This window comes from Oryctolagus cuniculus, chromosome 20 (genome assembly GCF_964237555.1).
Source record: "Oryctolagus cuniculus chromosome 20, mOryCun1.1, whole genome shotgun sequence".
NCBI lineage: Eukaryota > Metazoa > Chordata > Mammalia > Lagomorpha > Leporidae > Oryctolagus > Oryctolagus cuniculus.
The window spans coordinates 47,255,842-47,273,979 of NC_091451.1; the positions used below are offsets into that span (position 1 = coordinate 47,255,842).

Genomic DNA, 18,138 nt, shown 5'->3' on the forward strand with positions numbered 1-18,138 from the left:
GTCCAGGGCTGGGGAGCTGAGTGGCAAGCCGGTGTCACCCCTGTTGCTGTGTCCAGTGCTGGGTGTCGTCTGCATGGCCCAGCTGCAGCTTGGCTTTGAGTCCCAGCCGTAGCCCCGTGGCCATCGTCTGCGATGCTCCACCCCTGCCATGTGCTCTGCTCAGGGCCTGTGACCAGCGGCTGCCCGCCTGGGTCGGGGGGCTTGGGGGGTGACCTCCGCCTGTGACGAGCAACTTCCCACCAGGGTCGGGGGGCTTGGGGAGGGGTGACTGCCTGTGACGAGCAACTTCCCACCAGGGTCGGGGGGCTTGGGAAGTGACCTCTCCTGTGACAAGTGGATGCCTACCAGGGTCGGGGGGCTTGGAGGGGGGTGACCTCCCCCTGTGACGAGTGGCTGCCCACCAGGGTCAGGGGGCTTGAGGGGTGACCTCCCCCCTATGACAAGCGGCTGCCCACCAGGGTCGGGGGGCTTGGGGGGTGACCTCCGCCTGTGACGAGCAGCTGCCCACCAGGGTCGGGGGGGCTTGGGAAGTGACCTCCGCCTGTGACGAGTGGCTGCCTACCAGGGTCAGGGGGCTTGAGGGGTGACCTCCCCTATGACAAGCGGCTGCCCACCAGCGTCAGGGGGCTTGGAGGGGGTGACCTCCCCTGTGACAAGTGGATGCCTACCAGGGTCGGGGGGCTTGGAGGGGGGTGACCTCCCCCGTCCTGGGGACCACCGCCCTGCTTGCCTTCTGTAGCCTCCTGGCCGGGAGGACCTGGCGCTCACAGCTGTTTCTCAGCCCCTGGGTGTCCCTGCTTGAGGGTGGGGGTGGGCAGGGAACGTCCTCAGCTGCCACAGGGCCGAGGCAGGGCCCAGCCGGGATTCGCAGGTTCTTGCTTATTTGGAAGGCGCACAGGAGGGCAGGTTTGTCTCACCCAGCTCTGCTCAGCACAGGAAGGAGGCTGGGAGTTCACTGCTCCTCAGGGCCCCCCAGGCATCTGCCCAGTCCCCTGCGTTCTGGGCTGGCCCCGGGAGAGACACTCGTGCAGCTGTGGGCACACGTGAGGGCACTCAGGCCACGCACTGCCCCACCCCAGGCTCGGGGACGTGGGGACGCTGACCGTGGGAGCGGTGCGCAGGGCAGAGGGCCGGGCTCCAGGCGGGGGCGGCTCCCCTGCTGCCCCCAGTGGCCTGGCACCCGTGATCTCAGCACCACACGCGTGTGCACGAGTCTCCGTCTGCAGGCGGCAGGCTCCACGCTGGGGAACGGACACGGACGTGGAGCTGCGTGCTGGCCCCACGCCCTGCAGACCAGCCAGCGAGGAGCCTGCTGCAGCGACGGCCCCCGCGCAGCTCCCGCGTGGCCAGGTGCACTGGCCAGGGACCACGAACAGGTTTTCACGTCCGCGTCTTCTCCGTGGTGGTGCAGATGCTGGGCAGGGCGGAGTCCAGACCAGCTGTCACCACCCACTGGGCACCAGGAGCTCTGGCCCTTCCTGTGCCTGGGTGTGAGTCTGGTGGGACGGCACCACAGCCAACGCTGGGCCTCCAGAGCTCGCACCGATGTTACCCAGACGGCCTGGGAGGAGACCTGGGGAAGCCCCCCCGCCCCGGCTGAGCTGGGAACCAGGCAGGATGGTGGCCACGCGGGACTGGGCTGGTGCCCCATGCAACAGACTCGGGTGTGGGGCTCTGTTCGCTGGCCACCCCTCGCCACCTGCGGGCTCCCCGGTCCCTAGGTGCTCGCCCTGGGCCCAGGCAGTGTCACGGGAGACCCGAGCGTGGGCTGGAAGCCAGGCTGGGCTCAGGGTCGGGAGAATGCCGAGCCCACCTCGGTGCTGCAGCCTGGGGTGGGTGGCGCATGCCCCCCAGAGACCCTAACTGTGTTCTCTCTGCTGCTAGCCCGGATGAAGAGTCCTCCCAAAAGTTCATTCCCTTCGTTGGGGTGAGTACCACCGGGGAGAGACCCTTGCCAGACGTGCGGACGACACTAAGGGCTGCTCTCAGAAGCAAGCCGGACTGGGGCCCTGAGCTCGCCTGGCTCGGGTGGGGAGTGGGCTCGAGCCCTTGGTTCTCCAGTTCTGCTGGGGGCTGCAGGTAGACGCACAGGCTGAGTCTGGGTGGGACGTCCGATGGCACCAGCTCCAGGAGGGGACCACAGTCCTTTGAGAGCCGAAGGCTATGGGAGCTCCCAGGGGTGCTGCCCCCCCATACCCCTGTGTCTCACCCTGTCGGGTGGCCTCCCACCAGCCGAAGCGTCTGCTGTGAGACCTACACGGCAGCCTGACAGGTGGAGCCGCCAGGCCGGGCAGGGCCTCTGGACCTGTTTCCCCACAGTGCACCGTGCCGTGGCTGGGTCCCTGGTGCAGGACCTGGGGACCCTCTGGGAGGAGTGCCATCTGTAGGGCACAGCCCACTTGAAAGAGCTCTGTGTGGTAGCGACTGCCCGTGCTCAGCACCCAGGCCCGTCTAGCAGCTGGCTCGCTCCACACTGCACAGTACGCGTGCCCGTAGCTACCATGCTGGGCTTTGCTGGCCACACAGCCCTGCGGTCAGTCCCACAGGCAGGAGGGGCAGGTGCAGATGCAGGCACGCGGGAGCCGGCCAAGCAGGGCAGGGCAGGGCAGGGCAGGGCAGGGGGACTGGCCAGCACCTCTGTGGCCCCCAGCAGCCGGTGTCCTGTTGCCTTCTAGGTTGTGAAGGTGGGCATTGTGGAGCCATCCTCCGCCACGTCAGGTAACCCCGACCCCCTCAGGGCCGTGTGAATGGCACTCAGGACACTTCCCAGGGTGTAGGTGTCCTGGGCCAGGAGCCTCGTCCCTCTGGTCTGGGGGACCAGCCCAGCCCTTGGGCCTGAGAGCAGCCCTAGGCTCCTCCCGCTCCACTGCCGCGGGGTGCAGCCGGGAAACCTGCCCTCCCACCCCACCCCACCTGCCCCAGGCTCCCACGGCTGGGTCCGCAGCCCTGGCCACCAAGGTAGAGCAGCAAATGGGCTCACTGGTGCCTGTGACCCTACAGGTGACTCAGACGACGCGGCCCCCTCAGGCTCCGGAGCACTGTCCTCAACCCCGCCGTCCACCTCTCCCGCTGCCAAGGAAGCCTCCCCCACACCCCCCTCCTCCCCGTCGGTGAGCGGGGGTCTCTCCTCCCCCAGGTAAGCGATGCCTGGCAGGCAGGGCAGGCAGAGGCCCTGGCTCGCTGCCTCCTGGTGTCTTGCTGAGTGTGGTCACAGGAGATGCGAGGGGGCCACACAGGGCTGGGGCGGACATTGGGCGCAGCAGGGAAGCCCCTCTGGGGACGCCTGCATCCCACGTCAGAGCCTGGGTTGGGTTCTGGCTCTGCTTCAAATCCACTTCCTGCTGCCGTGCACCGGGGGGCAACAGTGATGGCTCAAGGGCTGGGTCTCTGGCGCCCATGTGGGAAACCTGGACGGAGTTCCTAGGTCCTGCCCAGCCCTCGTGTTCCGGGCATTGGGGAGTGAAGCAGCGGACAGGTCTCCCTGTCTCCCTGCCTCTCTGCCTCTCACGTGGAGGGGCCGACAGCAGGAGGAGCAGGAGACGGGGTCTGCAGATGGCCGCGTGGGGCCAGCTGTCGCACCACAGTGAGCTGACTCAGTGGGCAGCAGTGCGGGGGTGCAGGCTGTCGCTCCACAGGGGCCAGGGCCCCGAACACCTGCCCTGGCTCCCCCGGCCTCTGCTCTGGGCCCTGCAGGCTCCAAAGGGCAGCTCAGGGTCAGGTGGGCATCGTGCGGTGCACACAGAGCTGCAGGCAGGACCGAGTGTCCCAGGGCTCTGGGACACCCGGCCAGCAAGAGCGCACAAGGGTGCCAGCTTCTGCCTTTCCCAGCCAGGGCCTCGGCGCCGAGCTGATGGGGCTGCAGGTGGACTACTGGACGGCAGCCCCGCCCGCAGACAGGAAGAGGGACGCGGAGAAGAAGGACCTGCCTGCCGCCAAAAGCACGCTCAAGTGCACCTTCCGGTCCCTGCAGGTCAGCAGGCTGCCCAGCAGTGGGGAGGCCGCAGCCACGCCCACCATGTCCATGACCGTGGTCACCAAGGAGAAGAACAAGAAGGGTGAGGGGCCTGCGTTGGGCAGCAGGAGCGGGGCGACCTGTGGTACAGGACAGGAGGCCAGGCTTGGCCTCAGCCCCAGAGGGCAGGGGCCCCAGCCCGAGGCTGCCTTGCCCCGCTGCGGGCTGCTCCCGGGCCAGCCGGCTTGCTGCCCGGGCTCTGGCCAGCCCGCTGGAGGACTGGGTGACCGTGCCTTCTCTTCCCAGTGATGTTCTTGCCCAAGAAGACCAAGGACAAGGACCTGGAGTCCAAAAGCCAGTGCATCGAGGGCATCAGCCGGCTCATCTGCACAGCCAAGCACCAGCAGAACATGCTGCGGGGTGAGCCGCCGAGGGGCGGGGCTGTGGGGGAGCCGGCCGAGGGGCGGGGCTGTGGGGGAGCCGGCCGAGGGGCGGGGCTGTGGGGGAGCCGGCCGAGGGGCGGGGCTGTGGGGGGAGCCTGCCGAGGGGCGGGGCTGTGGGGGGAGCCGGCCGAGGGGCGGGACTGTGTGGGGGAGCCTGCCGAGGGGCGGGGCTGTGGGGTAGCCGGCCCCTCCTGCGGCCTCGTGGCTTTGTCTGCTTGCTGTGCACCTGGGTCTGCACCCCAGTCCCTGCCGGTACTGTCCAGGGTCTCCCCATCCGTGTGAGCCCCTGCCAGGCGGCCCGCGGGGGTCGGGCTTCAGTGGGGGGCGAAACCGGCAGTGTCTGCGGTGGGGGGAGAGCAGGCTAGAAAGCAGCCCTCGTTCTCTGGGGTCCCCGGGGTGTCGGTGCTGAGCTGTGGGCAGTCCTGCTGCCTGCCCGCTGGGTGGGGTGGCCGGAGCTCAGGCGCCTTCTCCCACAGTCCTCATCGACGGCGTGGAGTGCACGGACGTCAAGTTCTTCCAGCTGGCCGCTCAGTGGTCCTCCCACGTGAAGCACTTCCCCATCTGCATCTTTGGACACTCCAAGGCCACCTTCTAGCCCAGCCACCCCGCGGCCAGCGCAGGACGGAGGGGCCCGCGCCCAGAGGGCGTCCAGCTGACCGCAGACGGGCCGGGAGACAGCGTGTCCTAGGGCGGACGTGCTCTGCCTGCCGGCCGGAGCGCCTGGCCAGGGGCTGGGAGGGCAGCCGCCCAGAGGCTCGCAAGAAGAAGGGCTTAGCTTTCGTGTCCTGCGTCCTCAGGGAGCCCAGGGCAGGCGGAGGCCGCGGAGCTCGGTGGCCAGAGGCTGAGGGCCACAGGGCATGGACCGCCCTCAGCAGCACCCGTGCGTGGCTCCCAATAAACTCCAGCCTGGCGGTGGAGGTTTTCTAGGAACAGGGTTTGATGCTTTGAATCCGTGTCCTAACGCAGCTGCCAAGCATGCTGCCCCGCGCAGGGCCCCAGGGAGGACAGGCGCCTCTGCCCGCCGCCCGGACCGCCAGGGTTTGACAAATCGCGCTGCAGTCCCAGAGTCCAGCCTGGGAAGCGGGAGGCAGTGGGGGTCAGCCTGAGGCCGGCTCTGCCTGCCTGCGCCTACCCCCACCCCCCACCCCCAGCCCTGCCAGCTGGGAGCCTCCAGGGCCAGCCACGTGGCATCGGAGTTGGTTTGGGATGATAAGGACAGGTGAACAGGGATGTGTGTGTGCGTGTGTGTGTGCACGTGATGTATGTGTGCGTGCATGTGTCTGTGTGTGCATCCATGTCTGTACACACGTGCACATGTGTGCCTGGCTTCTGGCACTGTGTAGCCAGGGCAGGCTCGGGCAGGTGGGTGAGGGGTGTTGGATCTCCTCCCGGGGACTGGCCGCCCGGCCCTGTGCATTCCCTCCCAGCAGGAGAGCGGCACCCTGACCTGCCCATACCTGCCCTGGCAGATGGGCCTGGGGCACCTGCCCAGCGCTGCCCGCGCCCCAGGGCCCCGGAGGAAGAGCCGCCGGGTTGTGGGCCTCGCGCTCCTGGGCTGCCGATGTCCCGTTCTTCCCGGGAAGTCCCTGCTCGCTTGCTCCCATTCAGGCGGCTGCAGGGCCCGAGACTGGTCATGGCAGCTGGGGTGGCCGCAGCCTCTGGGCAGAGCACCGCTTTGCTAAAAAGCCCCAGCTCTTGTTGGGCTCGTGCTGTGACTGACCGGCGGCCAGGGCGCTCCCCGGGGAGGACACTGGCCTCCCTCCCTCCCCCCCCCCCCCCCCGCCGGCTTCAGAGCCCTGCTGCACTCTGGCGTCTCTGCAGAGGCCAAAGGTCACAGTGGAGGGGTGCTGACAACACCCTCGTCAGGGGGTTGCCCCTGCGGCTGTGAGGGGTCGCACGGAGGGACCCTGGGCCTGAGGCTCCCGGTGGGTCCCCGGCCTACCTCCCGGAGCACTGTGAGCAGCCAGGGTGACTGGCAGCTGGGGGCTGCGGGGACGAGAGTGAGGAGGGGTCACAGGTGCAGCCCCGCCACTGCCTGCCCAGTCCCACCTGTGGGCCAGGGTCCTGGCGGTGCTTGGAGGAGCTGGGAGGAGGAGGGGAACCCTGGGTGAGGGCTCACTCCCAAATAGCACGCGGTGACCACCCTGGGCCTTCCCCCAGAACAGCTCAGAGGGCCAGGCCTGCCCTGTGCTTGGGAGGGGACTGAGGGCTGGGGTCACTCTGACCTGACCACCCCAGCCAGTTCCTTGCGCATCGTTTGGTTTCTAGGGTGTGTGTGTGTGGCTAGTTTATGTGTGTGTTTTTTTTTTTTTAATGGAAAACAAGATTAATGTAAATAGCTTTTGGGGGAACAGATCCTAAACTGTCACAAACGTGACCACGTGGATTTGACGGTGCTGATGCTACACTAATAAACCGCAGGGGCACTCCCGGACCGCCTGTGCCCCGCGTGGTTCTTGCTGGGGGCCTGGCCGGCGCCAAGCTCGCCTCCCCCCGCCCTGCGTCCTGGCCTTGCTCTCGGGGCCCCACGCGGGTTCTAGGGGTCTAGGGGCACCGGGCGACCCTCGCGTCCCTAAGGCAGAGGCCCGGGACAGGTGGCGCACACCGAGGTCGGAGGGCGCAAACTGAGCATGCGGGGCGCGCGCGACAGGCGAGGCCAAGGCGCAGGTGCGACGCCGGCTGAGGCACAGTTGCCGGGCGACACCTGCCTTGCGGGCCCGCCAGCCAGAGCAGGCATCTGTCCTCTGTCCCCTGTCCCCTGGGCCGGCCCCCACTGTCCCTCCAGAAAGGGCGGGCCTTGGGTGCGGTCTGGGAGGTGGAGGTGAGGTCACAGTGCACAGGGGCGGGCGGGGGTCCCAAGAACGGCCACTGAAAGCTGAGGGTCCGAGGGGTTGCCCTAGGCTGCGGGGAGGGGGGGCAGGGGGCGGGTCCCTGGACGAAGGGTAGTAGGGTCAGGGGGCGTGGCGTCCGTTTGGTTGGGGCGCTGGCGTGGAGGAACGTGGCCGCGAGCGCTGGGGGCTACCCTGGAGGCCCCGGCCCGGGACCCGCGGACAGCGTCTGAGCAGCGGCCGGAAGACCGTCTACCCGAGGAGCCGCGGGGTCCTGCTCCTTCCCCAGAGTCGCAGCCGTGCGGACCTGCGGCCTGCCTGGGCAGAGATGGACATCAGGAAGGCGGCCCCCGGCGGCAAGAAGGCAGAGGTGCAGCCCCCCCGGGAGCCCGGGCAGTCCGCTTCCTCCGTGCCCAGGACGGCTGCCTGGGGCCCGCCCGGGGCCCAGAGCAGCGCTCAGCAGGGACTGCAGATGCAGGATTGGGTAAGCAGGACGGAGCCGGGCGCGCGGCTGCTCTCCGCAGTCCCCAGGAGCTGGCCCCGCGACCCTGGCGGCCTAGCGGGCCTCAGGAGGATAGAGTGGGAGCCGCCCATCTGCCTCCCGCGAGCGTGGGCGGCTCCCTCTGCTGGGCACTGCGGAGCAGCCAGCTGAGGCCAGGAGTAGGGCTCCGGAGAGCTGCCCGGACCCTGCCCACAGCACCCCCGGGCCTCCCCATCGGGAGCGGTCAGAGGGAAGCTGCTCACGACAGCTCCAACCTGGACCTCAGGGCGGGGGCGGGGGCGGGGGTGTGGTGCTCTCCACCAAGCCCCACCTTGCTGGGCTGAGTCTGCAGTGTCTGCCTTGTGTCCCCTTGCCAAGGGGCCCTCAGGGGTCGCCTCCCAGGAAGCCTCTGGTTGGCTAACAGGGGTCCTGAGCCCGCCCTCTCCCAGCCTGGACCCCAGGCATCCGGAACAGTGCCAGACCAAGGTCCCTGACCCCCAGCCTTCACAGCAGGGTGGGACTGAGGAGGGACCACGCCTGCATGGGGGGAGGTGGCAGCGCAAGCCTGGTCCCTGACTCCCAGGCCCTGCTGGGCGCACAAGGCCAGTCCATCCTTCCTCCTCCCCTGGCTGTGCAGGAGCGGGGCTGAGAGGGTGTGACTGTCCCACAGGGAGGGGTGCAAGAGCTGTGCAGAAATCGGTGCTGTCTGGCTGGCGCTGTGGCGGAGCAGGTGAAGCCCCACCCTGTGACGCCAGCGTCCCATATGGGTGCTGATCCGAGTCCTGGCTGCGCCACTTCCCAGCCAGCTCCCTGCTATGGCCTCGGAAAGCAGCAGAGGGTGGCTAAGTGCTTGGGCCCCTGCGCTCACGTGGGAGACCCGGATGAAGCTCCTGGCCCAGCCCTGGCTGCTGCAGCCATTCGGGGGTGAACCAGCAGATGGAAGATCTCTCACTGGCTCTCCCCACCCAATTTCCCCTGTCCTCTGCCTTTCCAACAAATACATTTTAAAGAAATTGGTCTCGGCCGGCGCCGTGGCTCACTAGGCTAATCCTCCGCCTTGCACACCGGGTTCTAGTCCCAGTCGGGGCGCCGGATTCTGTCCCAGTTGCCCCTCTTCCAGGCCAGCTCTCTGCTGTGGCCAGGGAGTGCAGTGGAGGATGGCCCAGGTGCTTGGGCCCTGCACCCCATGGGAGACCAGGAGAAGCACCTGGCTCCTGCCGTCGGATCAGCGCAGTGCGCCGGCCGCAGCACGCTGGCCATGGCGGCCATTGGAGGGTGAACCAACGGCAAAGGAAGACCTTTCTCTCTGTCTCTCTCTCTCACTGTCCACTCTGCCTGTCAAAAAAAAAAAAAAAAAAAAAAAAAAAAAGAAAAGAAATTGATTGGTCTCTTCGGAGGCAGGCTGAAAGCTCTAGAAGCGAGGCTCTTGCACTCGGCTCACAGGAATAAACCGGAAAGGTGGGGGCGCTTCCTCTGTCTTGTAAAGATTTGGAAGGCAGAGACAGGGAGCCTCCATCTGTGGTCCACTCCCCAGAGGGCTGCGCCGGGTGGAAGCCAGGAGCCTCATCTGGGTCTCCCACGCAGGTGCGGGGACCCGAGTGCTTGGGCATCTTCCATGGCTTTCCCAGGCGCGTGAGCAAGCAGCTGGGACTGGAAGTGGTGCTGTGTTCCCAGATGCCGCGTGCCAGGCGGCGGCTTCACTGCGTGTGCCACAGCACTGGCCCCTCGAAAGGAACTTCGGTGACAGCCCTGCGGGGCCTTGAGCAGCAGGACAAGAAACCCAGCCTGGGGGCTCCAGGGGCACCGTGCAGCTGCTGATGGGCGACACAGGCAGAGTTCAGGGCAAAGGGGCCTAGGCCGGTGTTGGGCGGTGAGGACCGGGCCCAGGAGCAGCACAATGATGGGAAACCAGGAGGCCGCCCACCTGCCTGCAGACCCCAGTTACGCTGTGGCGCTCTGTGCAGAAAGCCGGGGCCACGTGTCCCCCACGAGAAGCAGGCTGAGCGCAGTGCGGGAGAGGCTGAGTTGCAGCACATCCGTGAGTTCCGAGCCCTGGACGAGACCTTTCGTGAGCACGGGGTCCAGGTGGCCCGGATGAGGGCGATGCTGTGGCCCGTGTGAGACAGCAGGCTGCCGTGAGCAGCGGCGAGAGGAGGCACCAGGCCGCGCGCTGCTCCACAGCGGGAAGGGTGGCCCTTGCAGGAGGCAACCGTGAGGGCTCCAGAGGCCGAGTCCCGGCCCACACAGGAGCCCTGGGCTGTGTTCCATGCACGGGGGTCTTCCTGCTCCAGCCCTGGCTGTTGCTGGCATTTGGGGAGTGAACCAGTGGGAGGGAGATGTCTCCCTCTGCCTCCCTCTCCCCCTTTCCTTCCCCCTCCCCCTTTCCCCTCTCCCTCCTCCTCCCCCTCCTTCCCCTCCCTCTCCCTCTCTCTCCCCCCTCCCCCTCTCTGTCTCCCTCCCCTTCCCCTCTTCCCTCTCCCTCCCCCTCCCCTCCTCCCTCCCCTCCCTCTCTCTCCCTCCCCTCCCCCTCTCTGTCTCCTTCCCCTTCTCCCCTCCCTCCCTCTTCCCCTCCCCCTCCCCCCCTCCCCTTCCCCTCCCTCTCCTTCCCCCTTTCCCCCTCTGCCCTTCTCCCCCTCCCCCTCTCCTCCTCTCCCCCCTCCCCCTCTCCCCTCCTTCCTCTCCCTCCTCCTCCCCCTCCTTCCCCCTCTCCCCCTTCCCTTCCCCCCTCCCCCCTCCCCCTCTCCTCCTCTCCCCCTCTCCCACTCTCCCTCTCCCCTCTCCCTCCCCCTCCTTCCCTCTCCCTCCCCTTCCCCCTCCTTCCCTCTCCCTCCCCTTCCCCTCCTTCCCTCTCCCTCCCCTTCCCCCTCCTTCCCTCTCCTTCCCCCTACCCTTCCCCCTCTCCCCTCTCCCTCCCCTCCTCCCTCCCCTCCCTCTCTCTCCCTCCCCCTCTCTCCCTCCCTCCCCCTCTCTGTCTGCTTCCCCTCTCCCCCTCCCCCTCTCCCCCTCACCCCTCTCCCCCTCCCCCTCCTCTGTGTGTGTGTGTGTGTGTTCATAGCTCCCCCCCACACACTGTTCAAATAGGTAAAGGGTGGACTGAATCAGCAGCACCTGTAGGCTGCATTGTGACACAGTGGGTGCCACCGTGACGCCTGCACCCCGTGTTGGAGTCCCGGCTGCTCCATTTCCAATCCAGCTTCCTACCAGTGTGTGCAAAGGCCGTGGAGGATGGCCCGAGTGCTCGGGTCCCTGCCCCCCGTGGGGACCCGGATGGGGCTCCGGGCTCCTGGCTTCTGGCTGGCCTCTACAGAGAACCAGCAGATGGAAGAGCCTTCTGTCTCCTCTGTCCCACAGCCTTTCAAATAAACATCTTTTTAGGAAAAGCCTGGAGATTCTGGATACACTGCGGGGGGAGGGGCAGGGCAGCCATCACCACAAGGGCGCCCGGTAGCGCCATGATGACAAATCCCAAGTCAAGAAAAGGAAATTGTCATAAACATCTGAACAGGCGATGTTTGCAGCCAATGGCTGCCTGCCGGGAAGGGCCACACGCGCCAACTGAGAAATAAGAGCAGGAGTGCAGAGACTTGGGACAGAGGATCGCCCTTCAGGGCCCGCCCGGCTGGGGCGGAGAGCTCGAAGCCCTCCCTGCGTGCTGCACGGCGCTGCCGGCGCTCCCGAGTGTGCCGGGGCCTCTCAGCCACGGTCCGGGTGCCGGTGCCGGTGCCTGTGAATGAAGCTGCCAAGTTTCCCAGAAGTAACTGGGTGCGACCCGCATTCTTAAAAAGCAAACTCGGCAGGAATCTGGAACATTTGTTCTGAAGGTGCGCAGCACTTGTGGCCGTGAGCATCTGTTGCTGCCTGAGAGACCTCAAGGCTGGCGGCATCAGCAACAGGTAAAGCCGCCGCCTGTGCTGCCAGCACCCACAGGGGCGCTGGTTTGAGACCCAGCTGCGCCACTTCCAATCCAGCTCCCTGCTAATGCACCTCGGATAGCAGCAGAAGATGGCCGGAGTGCTTGGGCCCCTGTGGCCACTGGATGAAGCTCCTGGCTCCTGGCCTCAGACTGGTCCAGCTCCAGTCATTGCCATCATTTACAGAGTGAACCGGCAGATAGGAGACCTCTCTCTCTCTCTCTCTCTCTCTCTCTTTCAAATAGAAAATAAATATATCTTTAAGAAAAGGATATGGGGCCGGCACCGTGGCTCACTTGGCTAATCTTCCACCTGTGGTGCCAGCATCCCAAATGGGCGTCAGTTCTGTCCCGGTTGCCCCTCTTCCAGGCCAGCTCTCTGCTGTGGCCCGGGAGTGCAGTGGAGGATGGCCCAGGTGATTGGACCCTGCACCCCATGGGAGACCAGGAGAAGCACCTGGCTCCTGGCTTCGGGCCGGCGCAGCGCCAGCTGTAGCGGCCATTTTGGGGGTAAACCAACGGAAGGAAGACCTTTCTGTCTCTCTCTCTCTCTCTCTCTCTCTCTCTCTCTCTCTCTCTCTGTCTATAGCTCTGTCAAAAATTAAAAAAAAATTAAAAAAGGAAAGGAAATTCCCCGAGTTCAGTAGCGTAGACCAGCGTCGTCTCCGCCTGCAGCCCAGGGACTGGGAGCTGTGGAGCAGGTGCTTCGGTCGTCTCAGGTCGCAGTCCTCTGAGAGCTTAAAAAGTGGGTGACTCTGGGAAGGACAGGGTGACGCAGGTTCTTTCCTCCTCCACTGCCCAGGTGGCCACAACAGTGGGCTGGGAGCCCCAAACTCCATGGGTGTCTCCAGCAGGGGTGGCTGGGGCCTCTGATCTGCTGCCTCCCAGCTGCACCGGCAGGGAGCTGGGTGGGCTGCGGGGAAGCCGGGCTGAGTGGCAGCTTGGCTGCAGCGGTGCTGCCGGGCGCCACCTGCCCCTCGGCTGCGATCTTGAGTGAGGCGGGGCCCGTGCTCTGGGACGGCCAAGCACCTGCCACCCTGCCCAGCACAGCAGCCTCACGGGCACCCTCAGGATGGCGGCTGCCGTGGGGGAGCGGGAGTGGGAGCCACACTCCAGCACTGTGCAGTGTCCTTCCCTACTTAGCTCAGGCGGGGGGGCTCCTTGGTGGCCTTGAGGCTGGGCAGCACAGGTGTGACTGCGACTTTGATCTTGAGGACTGTGCCCCTGTGGCGCCAGACACAGACCTGAGGGCACCTTCACGGTGTGACAGACAGGCGCCTGTCACAGAGGGCGGCAGTGTGTGTGCAGGGGAAGGCGTGCGCACCCAGGACCCTTTTACAGAGGACAGGAGTGGTGGACATAAAGGTGCATTTGCCCTGCTAGAGGACGGGCCTCTGATGGATGAGGAAGTGGGGAGGGGGACCGGCACTGACCCGCTCAGACTCCCGGGCCGGCACCACTCACCCACCACTGTGCCTGTGGGCGGGGCTCAAGCGCTGTCCAGGGCAGGGGAGGGCTGCGGGGGTACAGGAAGCCGCCCTGGGCCAGGTGCTGTGACAGCCTCAGAGTGGGTCAAAGCAGCCGCCTGGCCTGAGCAGGAGGACCCGAGTGGCTGGAGCGGCCCCCCTCAGCCTGGCCCCCCACGCTTGAGTGCCGCTTTGCTTGGGTGAAGAATCTGCAAAAAATCCTTGTCTTTCAGGTTTTTTTTTTTTTTTAAGATTTATTTATTTGAGAGGCAGAGTTAGAGAGAGAGGTCTTCTTCTTCTTCTTTTTTTTTTTTTTTTTTTTTTTACAGGTAGTGTTAGTGAGAGAGACAGAGAGAAAGGTCTTCCTTTTCCGTTGGTTCACCCCCCAAATGGCTGCTATAGCCGGTGCGCTGTGCCGATCCGAATTCAGGAGCCAGGTGCTTCCTCCTGGTCTCCCATGCGGGTGCAGGGCCCAAGCACTTGGGCCACAGCAGAGAGCTGGACTGGAAGAGGAGCAGCTGGGACTAGAACCCTGCGCCCCAACCGGGACTAGAACGCAGGGTGCTGGTGCCGCAGGCGGAGGATTAGCCTAGTGAGCAGCGGCGCTGGCAAGAGAGAGACGTCTCCTATCCACTGGTTGACTCCCCAAAAGGCCACAACTGCCGGGGCTTGGCTGATCTGAAGCCAGGGCCAGGAGCTTCTTCCGGGTCTCCCACACGGTGCAGGGGCCCAAGCACTCGGGCCATCGTCCACTGCTTTCCCAGGCTGAAGCAGAGAGCTGGAGAAGCCAGGACACGAACCGGCGCCTGTGTGGTGTGGCAGTGAGGCAGATGGGCTTGCCCACTCGGCCACAGGCCGCGCCCTGGGGGGGTTTAAGGCACCCCCCACCCTGCTGGCCTCGGCCTCCCTGCTATGAAGGCTTCGGGGCTGCTCCTCCTCTCACCTGTGTTCTGCTCTGTGCTTCACCGGCTCGGCGGGCGTGGGGGGGGGGTCTCCTTTACCTGTGGGCCCTTTCAGCCTGGGGCCCTGTTCCTTCAGCTCCGGGAAGAGCGTGTCGTGTGTGCATGTGTGTGTGTGCGTGTGCAGAGGTCAGTGTTGGACCTGCATCCGGGTCTCCAGGTGGGTGTGGGGGCCTGAGCACCTTCAGCTGCCTCCCCAGGCCACAGCAGGGGCCTGTCTGCCCAGGCTTGTGTTTTGGGGTGGGCCTCACTGTTGGGGGTCTTCCCCAGAGGCCGGTTGGCATCTGTGGGCAGGGAAGTGGAGGAGGGGCTGAGCCCTGGGGGCTCAGTGTCACATCCCTGCTGGAGCCCACTCCTTGTCCCCATGGCCTTCCCCCCACCCGCCTCCTTGTCCTCTGAGAACGGCGGTGATGGTGTGGGAGCCGCTTCCTCGCCTGGCTGGTTGCTCTGGGCTCTGCCTTCCACAGCCGCTGGTGGTCCCTGGGCAGAGCCCGGCTCCCTCCTGCTCAACCTGTGGTCTGCAGCCCGGCCAGCCGGAGCTGTGGGGGCTCAGCCTTGGCGCCCTAGCCTGGAGGCCGCAGGCCTCTGCTCTGCAGCCTGTCCCCTCCTGGAGGAGCATCTGTCTGCACCCAGTGCCAGGCTGCACTGCCGCAGCCCATGATGGGAGGGCAGGGGCTGCAGTGTGTGGCACTGACTTTTTGAACGTAGTTATTGTCTCAGTTTGAGAGGCCACAGGTCGCGGAGCGAGGGGTCAGCAGGCTCAGCTACAATGCCCGGCACACAGTGGGTGTCTTACAGGTGGAGGAGGGGCAGGTGCAGGAGCCGAGAGGGTCAGTGTCCAGAGAGGACCCTTCTGCTGGGCCCCCACATGGGCATGGCCAGCTGAGCCGTCTGCAGGCCCACGCATAAGCGCTGCCTCCTGATCTGGGACCCCACCTCCTGCATCAGCCTGGGGTGGGGAGGGGCTCCGAGTGCACAGGGAAGGGTGGGTGACCAGACCTCCAGCACCTGTTCCTCTCGAGGTCCCCCCACTTCGCAGCTCTGTGCACGCGAGGGCTTTGTGCTGCTGAGACTGGCTGGCTGCCTGCGCTCATGTGTGCCCAGAACCCACCTGCCTCGGCCTCCCCGCCTAAGGCCCTGAGTGTTTGGACCCCTGCTGCCTCGGGCTGTGGCCCAGTGTTCAGGCTCCGTGAGCGGTGAGCGCGCCTCCTGGAGCCCTTGCTTCTGGTGACTTTGGGGGTGCACCCGGACCCCTAGCTTCGGGCAGCCTATTTTAAATTTTGGGGTCATCCTGCAGGCCTCGCCCAGCCTCCTCCCGCCTCTCTGGTGCCTGCTCTTTTGTCCCTGGGGATTCATGAGTCTCGGTGCTTTGTACCCAAGCCCTCCCCCACTCCGCGTTTCCAGGGGCGCAGAGCAGGCCGCCTCCCCAGTCCTGGTCGGGGGTAGCTGCTGGACCGCGAAGCGCGGGTCCGCGCACGGAGCCCCCGCGGAGCAGCCACCCCGCCGGCCGCAGGAGGCCCCGCGGGTCCCGGGGCGCCTGCGCGGACCGCGGCGGGCGCGGGGAGGGGCCGTGCGCCCGCCGCCCGGGCCTGGCCGCGCAGGACCCCTGCCCTGTCCCCGCAGGTGTGTGAGCCGCCGCCGCGCGGGCGCCCGAGCCGCCACTGGAGCGTCAGCATCGACGAGCGCCGGCGGCTGGCCGTGTTGGGCGCCCGGGAGAGGCCGGACGTCGCCAGGGACGCCTCCCGCTGCACGGTGCGCTGGCGCGGAGGCCTTTGCCCCTCCCTGCGGCCGCGCTTCCCGGCCTCGCGCGCGCCTGACCCCTTCTGCCACCCGCAGGACATCGCGCAGATGGTGGCTGAGCTGGTGTCCGAGGACGTGGACAGAGACGTGCTGCTCCCCCAGCCGCCGCGCTCCGCGGCGTCCACCAACGCCTTCCAAGCCTTCCTGACCCGGAGCGCGCCCTTCTGGCAGCACGCGACTGTCCAGGCCCGGACCTCGAGGCCGCCCCCCCCTTAAGAGCCCGCTCAGCCCAGCGTCTGGCGTCCGGCGCGTTTCCTTGGGGCCTAGGGTGGGCAGTGGGCAGCCCTGTCTGCGTGGCACCAGGGAGCACTGACGGGGGTGGGGGGAGCAGCAGGACAGAGAGGACCTCTGGGGACCCTCCTCCGCCCTCCTCCTCCACGGCTGCACAGGGGGCGGAGCGCTGAGGGGGGTGTGGGGGAAGCTTGACCCCCAGGCAGCCGAATCCCGACCTCCTCCCCAGGGGGAGGCGGTCCAGTGATGACTGCCCAGGGTCTGTGTCCTGAGGCCCTGCTGCGGGGGGGTGTCTGGCCCAGGGTCCCTGTGTGCCCATCTCAGAGGCTCCCTGGAGAAGGCCACACCTCCCAGCCTCTGCCATCAAACCTGGTGGTGGGCGGGGCCGGCGGGGCCCAGGCCTGCGGTGGTGACTTGTCTGCAGGTGGTGGCCCTCAGACGCTCCGGGGCTGGAGGGGACGGGGGGGGGGGGGGGGGGCGGGGGTCCTGCAGTCAGTGAGTGCCTCTGCAGACACTGGGACCCCCTACACCTGCCTGCCTGCCAGGGCCCACACCCCTGCTGGCCCTGGACACTGGATTCCCAGCCCCACAGGAGTCCCCTGCTCCTGCCTCCCTCCCCTCCTCCCCCCATGTCTTGAGGATGGTGCTGCCTCCTCTAGGAAGCCTTCCAGGGTCACACAGCTGGTGCTGCTTCACCCCATCTCTCTGCAGCGTCCTGCTGGAACCTCTCGGGCCCCCTGGGGCTGACCATAGAGACACGGCCACTGTGGGGACGTCCTGAGGGATGGGGGAAGGAGGTGGGGGGCGTTGGGCAGGGCCCCAGAGGACATCAGGGCCCCACTCCCCTCCTCGGGGGAGTAGAGTCGGGGGCCTGGCGGGGCCTGTCCTGCCAGGTCTGGTCTCACTTGGGCACCCCCGAAGCTGGGGTCAGTGGTGGGGCACTGGGATGGCCCTGAGGGCTGCTTTCAGGGAACCTGCCCCTGGGCAGCAGCAGCTGACCCCAGCGCCCCTCTGCCGCCCTCTGGTGGTGGAAGTGGCCACCCTCCTCAGTAGGAAGGCTGGGTCTCTGGGACCACTGACAGCACCGGTTCTTCCAGCAGAGTGTGGTTCTGGGGACGGGGATGCCTGGAGACTGTTTTGGTGTCACAGCTGGGTTTGTAGCTGCTGCCAGGACACGGTACCCAAGGTACCTGGGCGAAGATGGCGATGCGGGCAGAGCTGTGTCCCGTGAGTGCTCAGGGAACCCCACTGGACCATGCCCAGTTTGAGGCTGACCGGCGTCACCAAGCACAGGCTCTGGGCACAGTCCTGTGGCTCTCGGGCAAGGAGCGAGCTGCTCCCACAGGATGGTGCCTGGCGGGGGAACCCTGGGACGGAGCGGCCGGGTCACCCTAGGATATGCAGAACGGGGCTTCGCAGCTTGTGGAACCGAGAGGAGCTGGAGACCCAGCCAAAGTCCACGGCACGGTGTGGTGAGGGTGTTGCCTCTGCCCGCTGCTGCTGTGTGACCACACGGCCGTGCCGGCCAGCCAAGCCTGCTCCCCAGACGCGGGGCTGCTGCTCGGGGGTCCTCGTGGAGCAGGGGTCCCCTTGGCAGGCGCCCTGAGGCTGGCCCCATAGCCCACTGGCCCCTGAGTGCCCCGAGCCACCAGCCACACTGGCTCTCTGGGAGAGGACACCTGTGGCCTCCTCCAGGGCCACTGGGTGGTGGTGCCCAGCGCCGCCGTTTGTTGGCTTTGCAAAAATACTTGTTTACTAGTAAACTAAACGACAGAGCCAAGGACGCAGTTGGTAGGGGCTAAGCCCCCTCCTGGGACGCCCCCTCCTGGGACGCTGGCCTCAGGCACCCTCAGGCACCCGCAGGAGCGCTGATTTGAGTGCCGCTGCTCCTCTTCTGATCCAGCTCCCTGCTAATGTGCCTGGGCCTCTGCACCTGTGGAGACCCGCAGGCGGCTCCCGACTCCTGGCCCGGCCCAGCCCCAGCCCCAGGCCATCTGGGAGTGAACCAGCAGATAGATGGAAGATCTCTCTCTGTGTAACTCTGCCTTTAAATATATAAATAAATCTT

At 66.5% G+C, this 18,138-nt stretch overlaps 2 protein-coding genes across 15 annotated transcripts in view; both read left to right on the forward strand.

Annotated features, from left to right (window-relative positions):
• The window catches only part of PACS2 (phosphofurin acidic cluster sorting protein 2), a 47,638-nt gene extending 40,809 nt beyond the window's left edge, over positions 1 to 6,829 (forward strand). For 10 of the 13 annotated variants that reach the window (XM_070065457.1, XM_070065459.1, XM_070065460.1 and 7 more), the window contains 6 exons: positions 1,885 to 1,927; positions 2,676 to 2,718; positions 3,001 to 3,136; positions 3,829 to 4,055; positions 4,259 to 4,372; positions 4,872 to 6,829. In XM_070065457.1, coding sequence (XP_069921558.1) covers positions 1,885 to 1,927; positions 2,676 to 2,718; positions 3,001 to 3,136; positions 3,829 to 4,055; positions 4,259 to 4,372; positions 4,872 to 4,990 — 682 coding nt within the window. In that variant the 3' untranslated portion in view covers positions 4,991 to 6,829. The remainder of the gene's footprint in view (positions 1 to 1,884; positions 1,928 to 2,675; positions 2,719 to 3,000; positions 3,137 to 3,828; positions 4,056 to 4,258; positions 4,373 to 4,871) is intronic. The other 3 variants (XR_011384992.1, XR_011384993.1, XM_070065465.1) reach the window with 2 other exon arrangements.
• A 203-nt stretch (positions 6,830 to 7,032) lies between these two features.
• On the forward strand, positions 7,033 to 16,072 carry TEX22 (testis expressed 22). Of its 2 annotated transcripts, XM_070065471.1 has the most exons (4): positions 7,033 to 7,216; positions 7,513 to 7,707; positions 15,663 to 15,791; positions 15,876 to 16,072. In XM_070065471.1, the coding sequence occupies exons 2-4, from the start codon at positions 7,552 to 7,554 to the stop codon at positions 16,053 to 16,055; spliced, it is 465 nt and encodes a 154-aa protein (XP_069921572.1). In that variant the 5' UTR covers positions 7,033 to 7,216; positions 7,513 to 7,551; the 3' UTR covers positions 16,056 to 16,072. The 2 variants fall into 2 exon arrangements, with proteins under 2 accessions (XP_069921572.1, XP_069921571.1); XM_070065470.1 differs by lacking the exon at positions 7,033 to 7,216 and having other exon boundaries at positions 7,250 to 7,707.
• Positions 16,073 to 18,138: the final 2,066 nt, after the last annotated feature.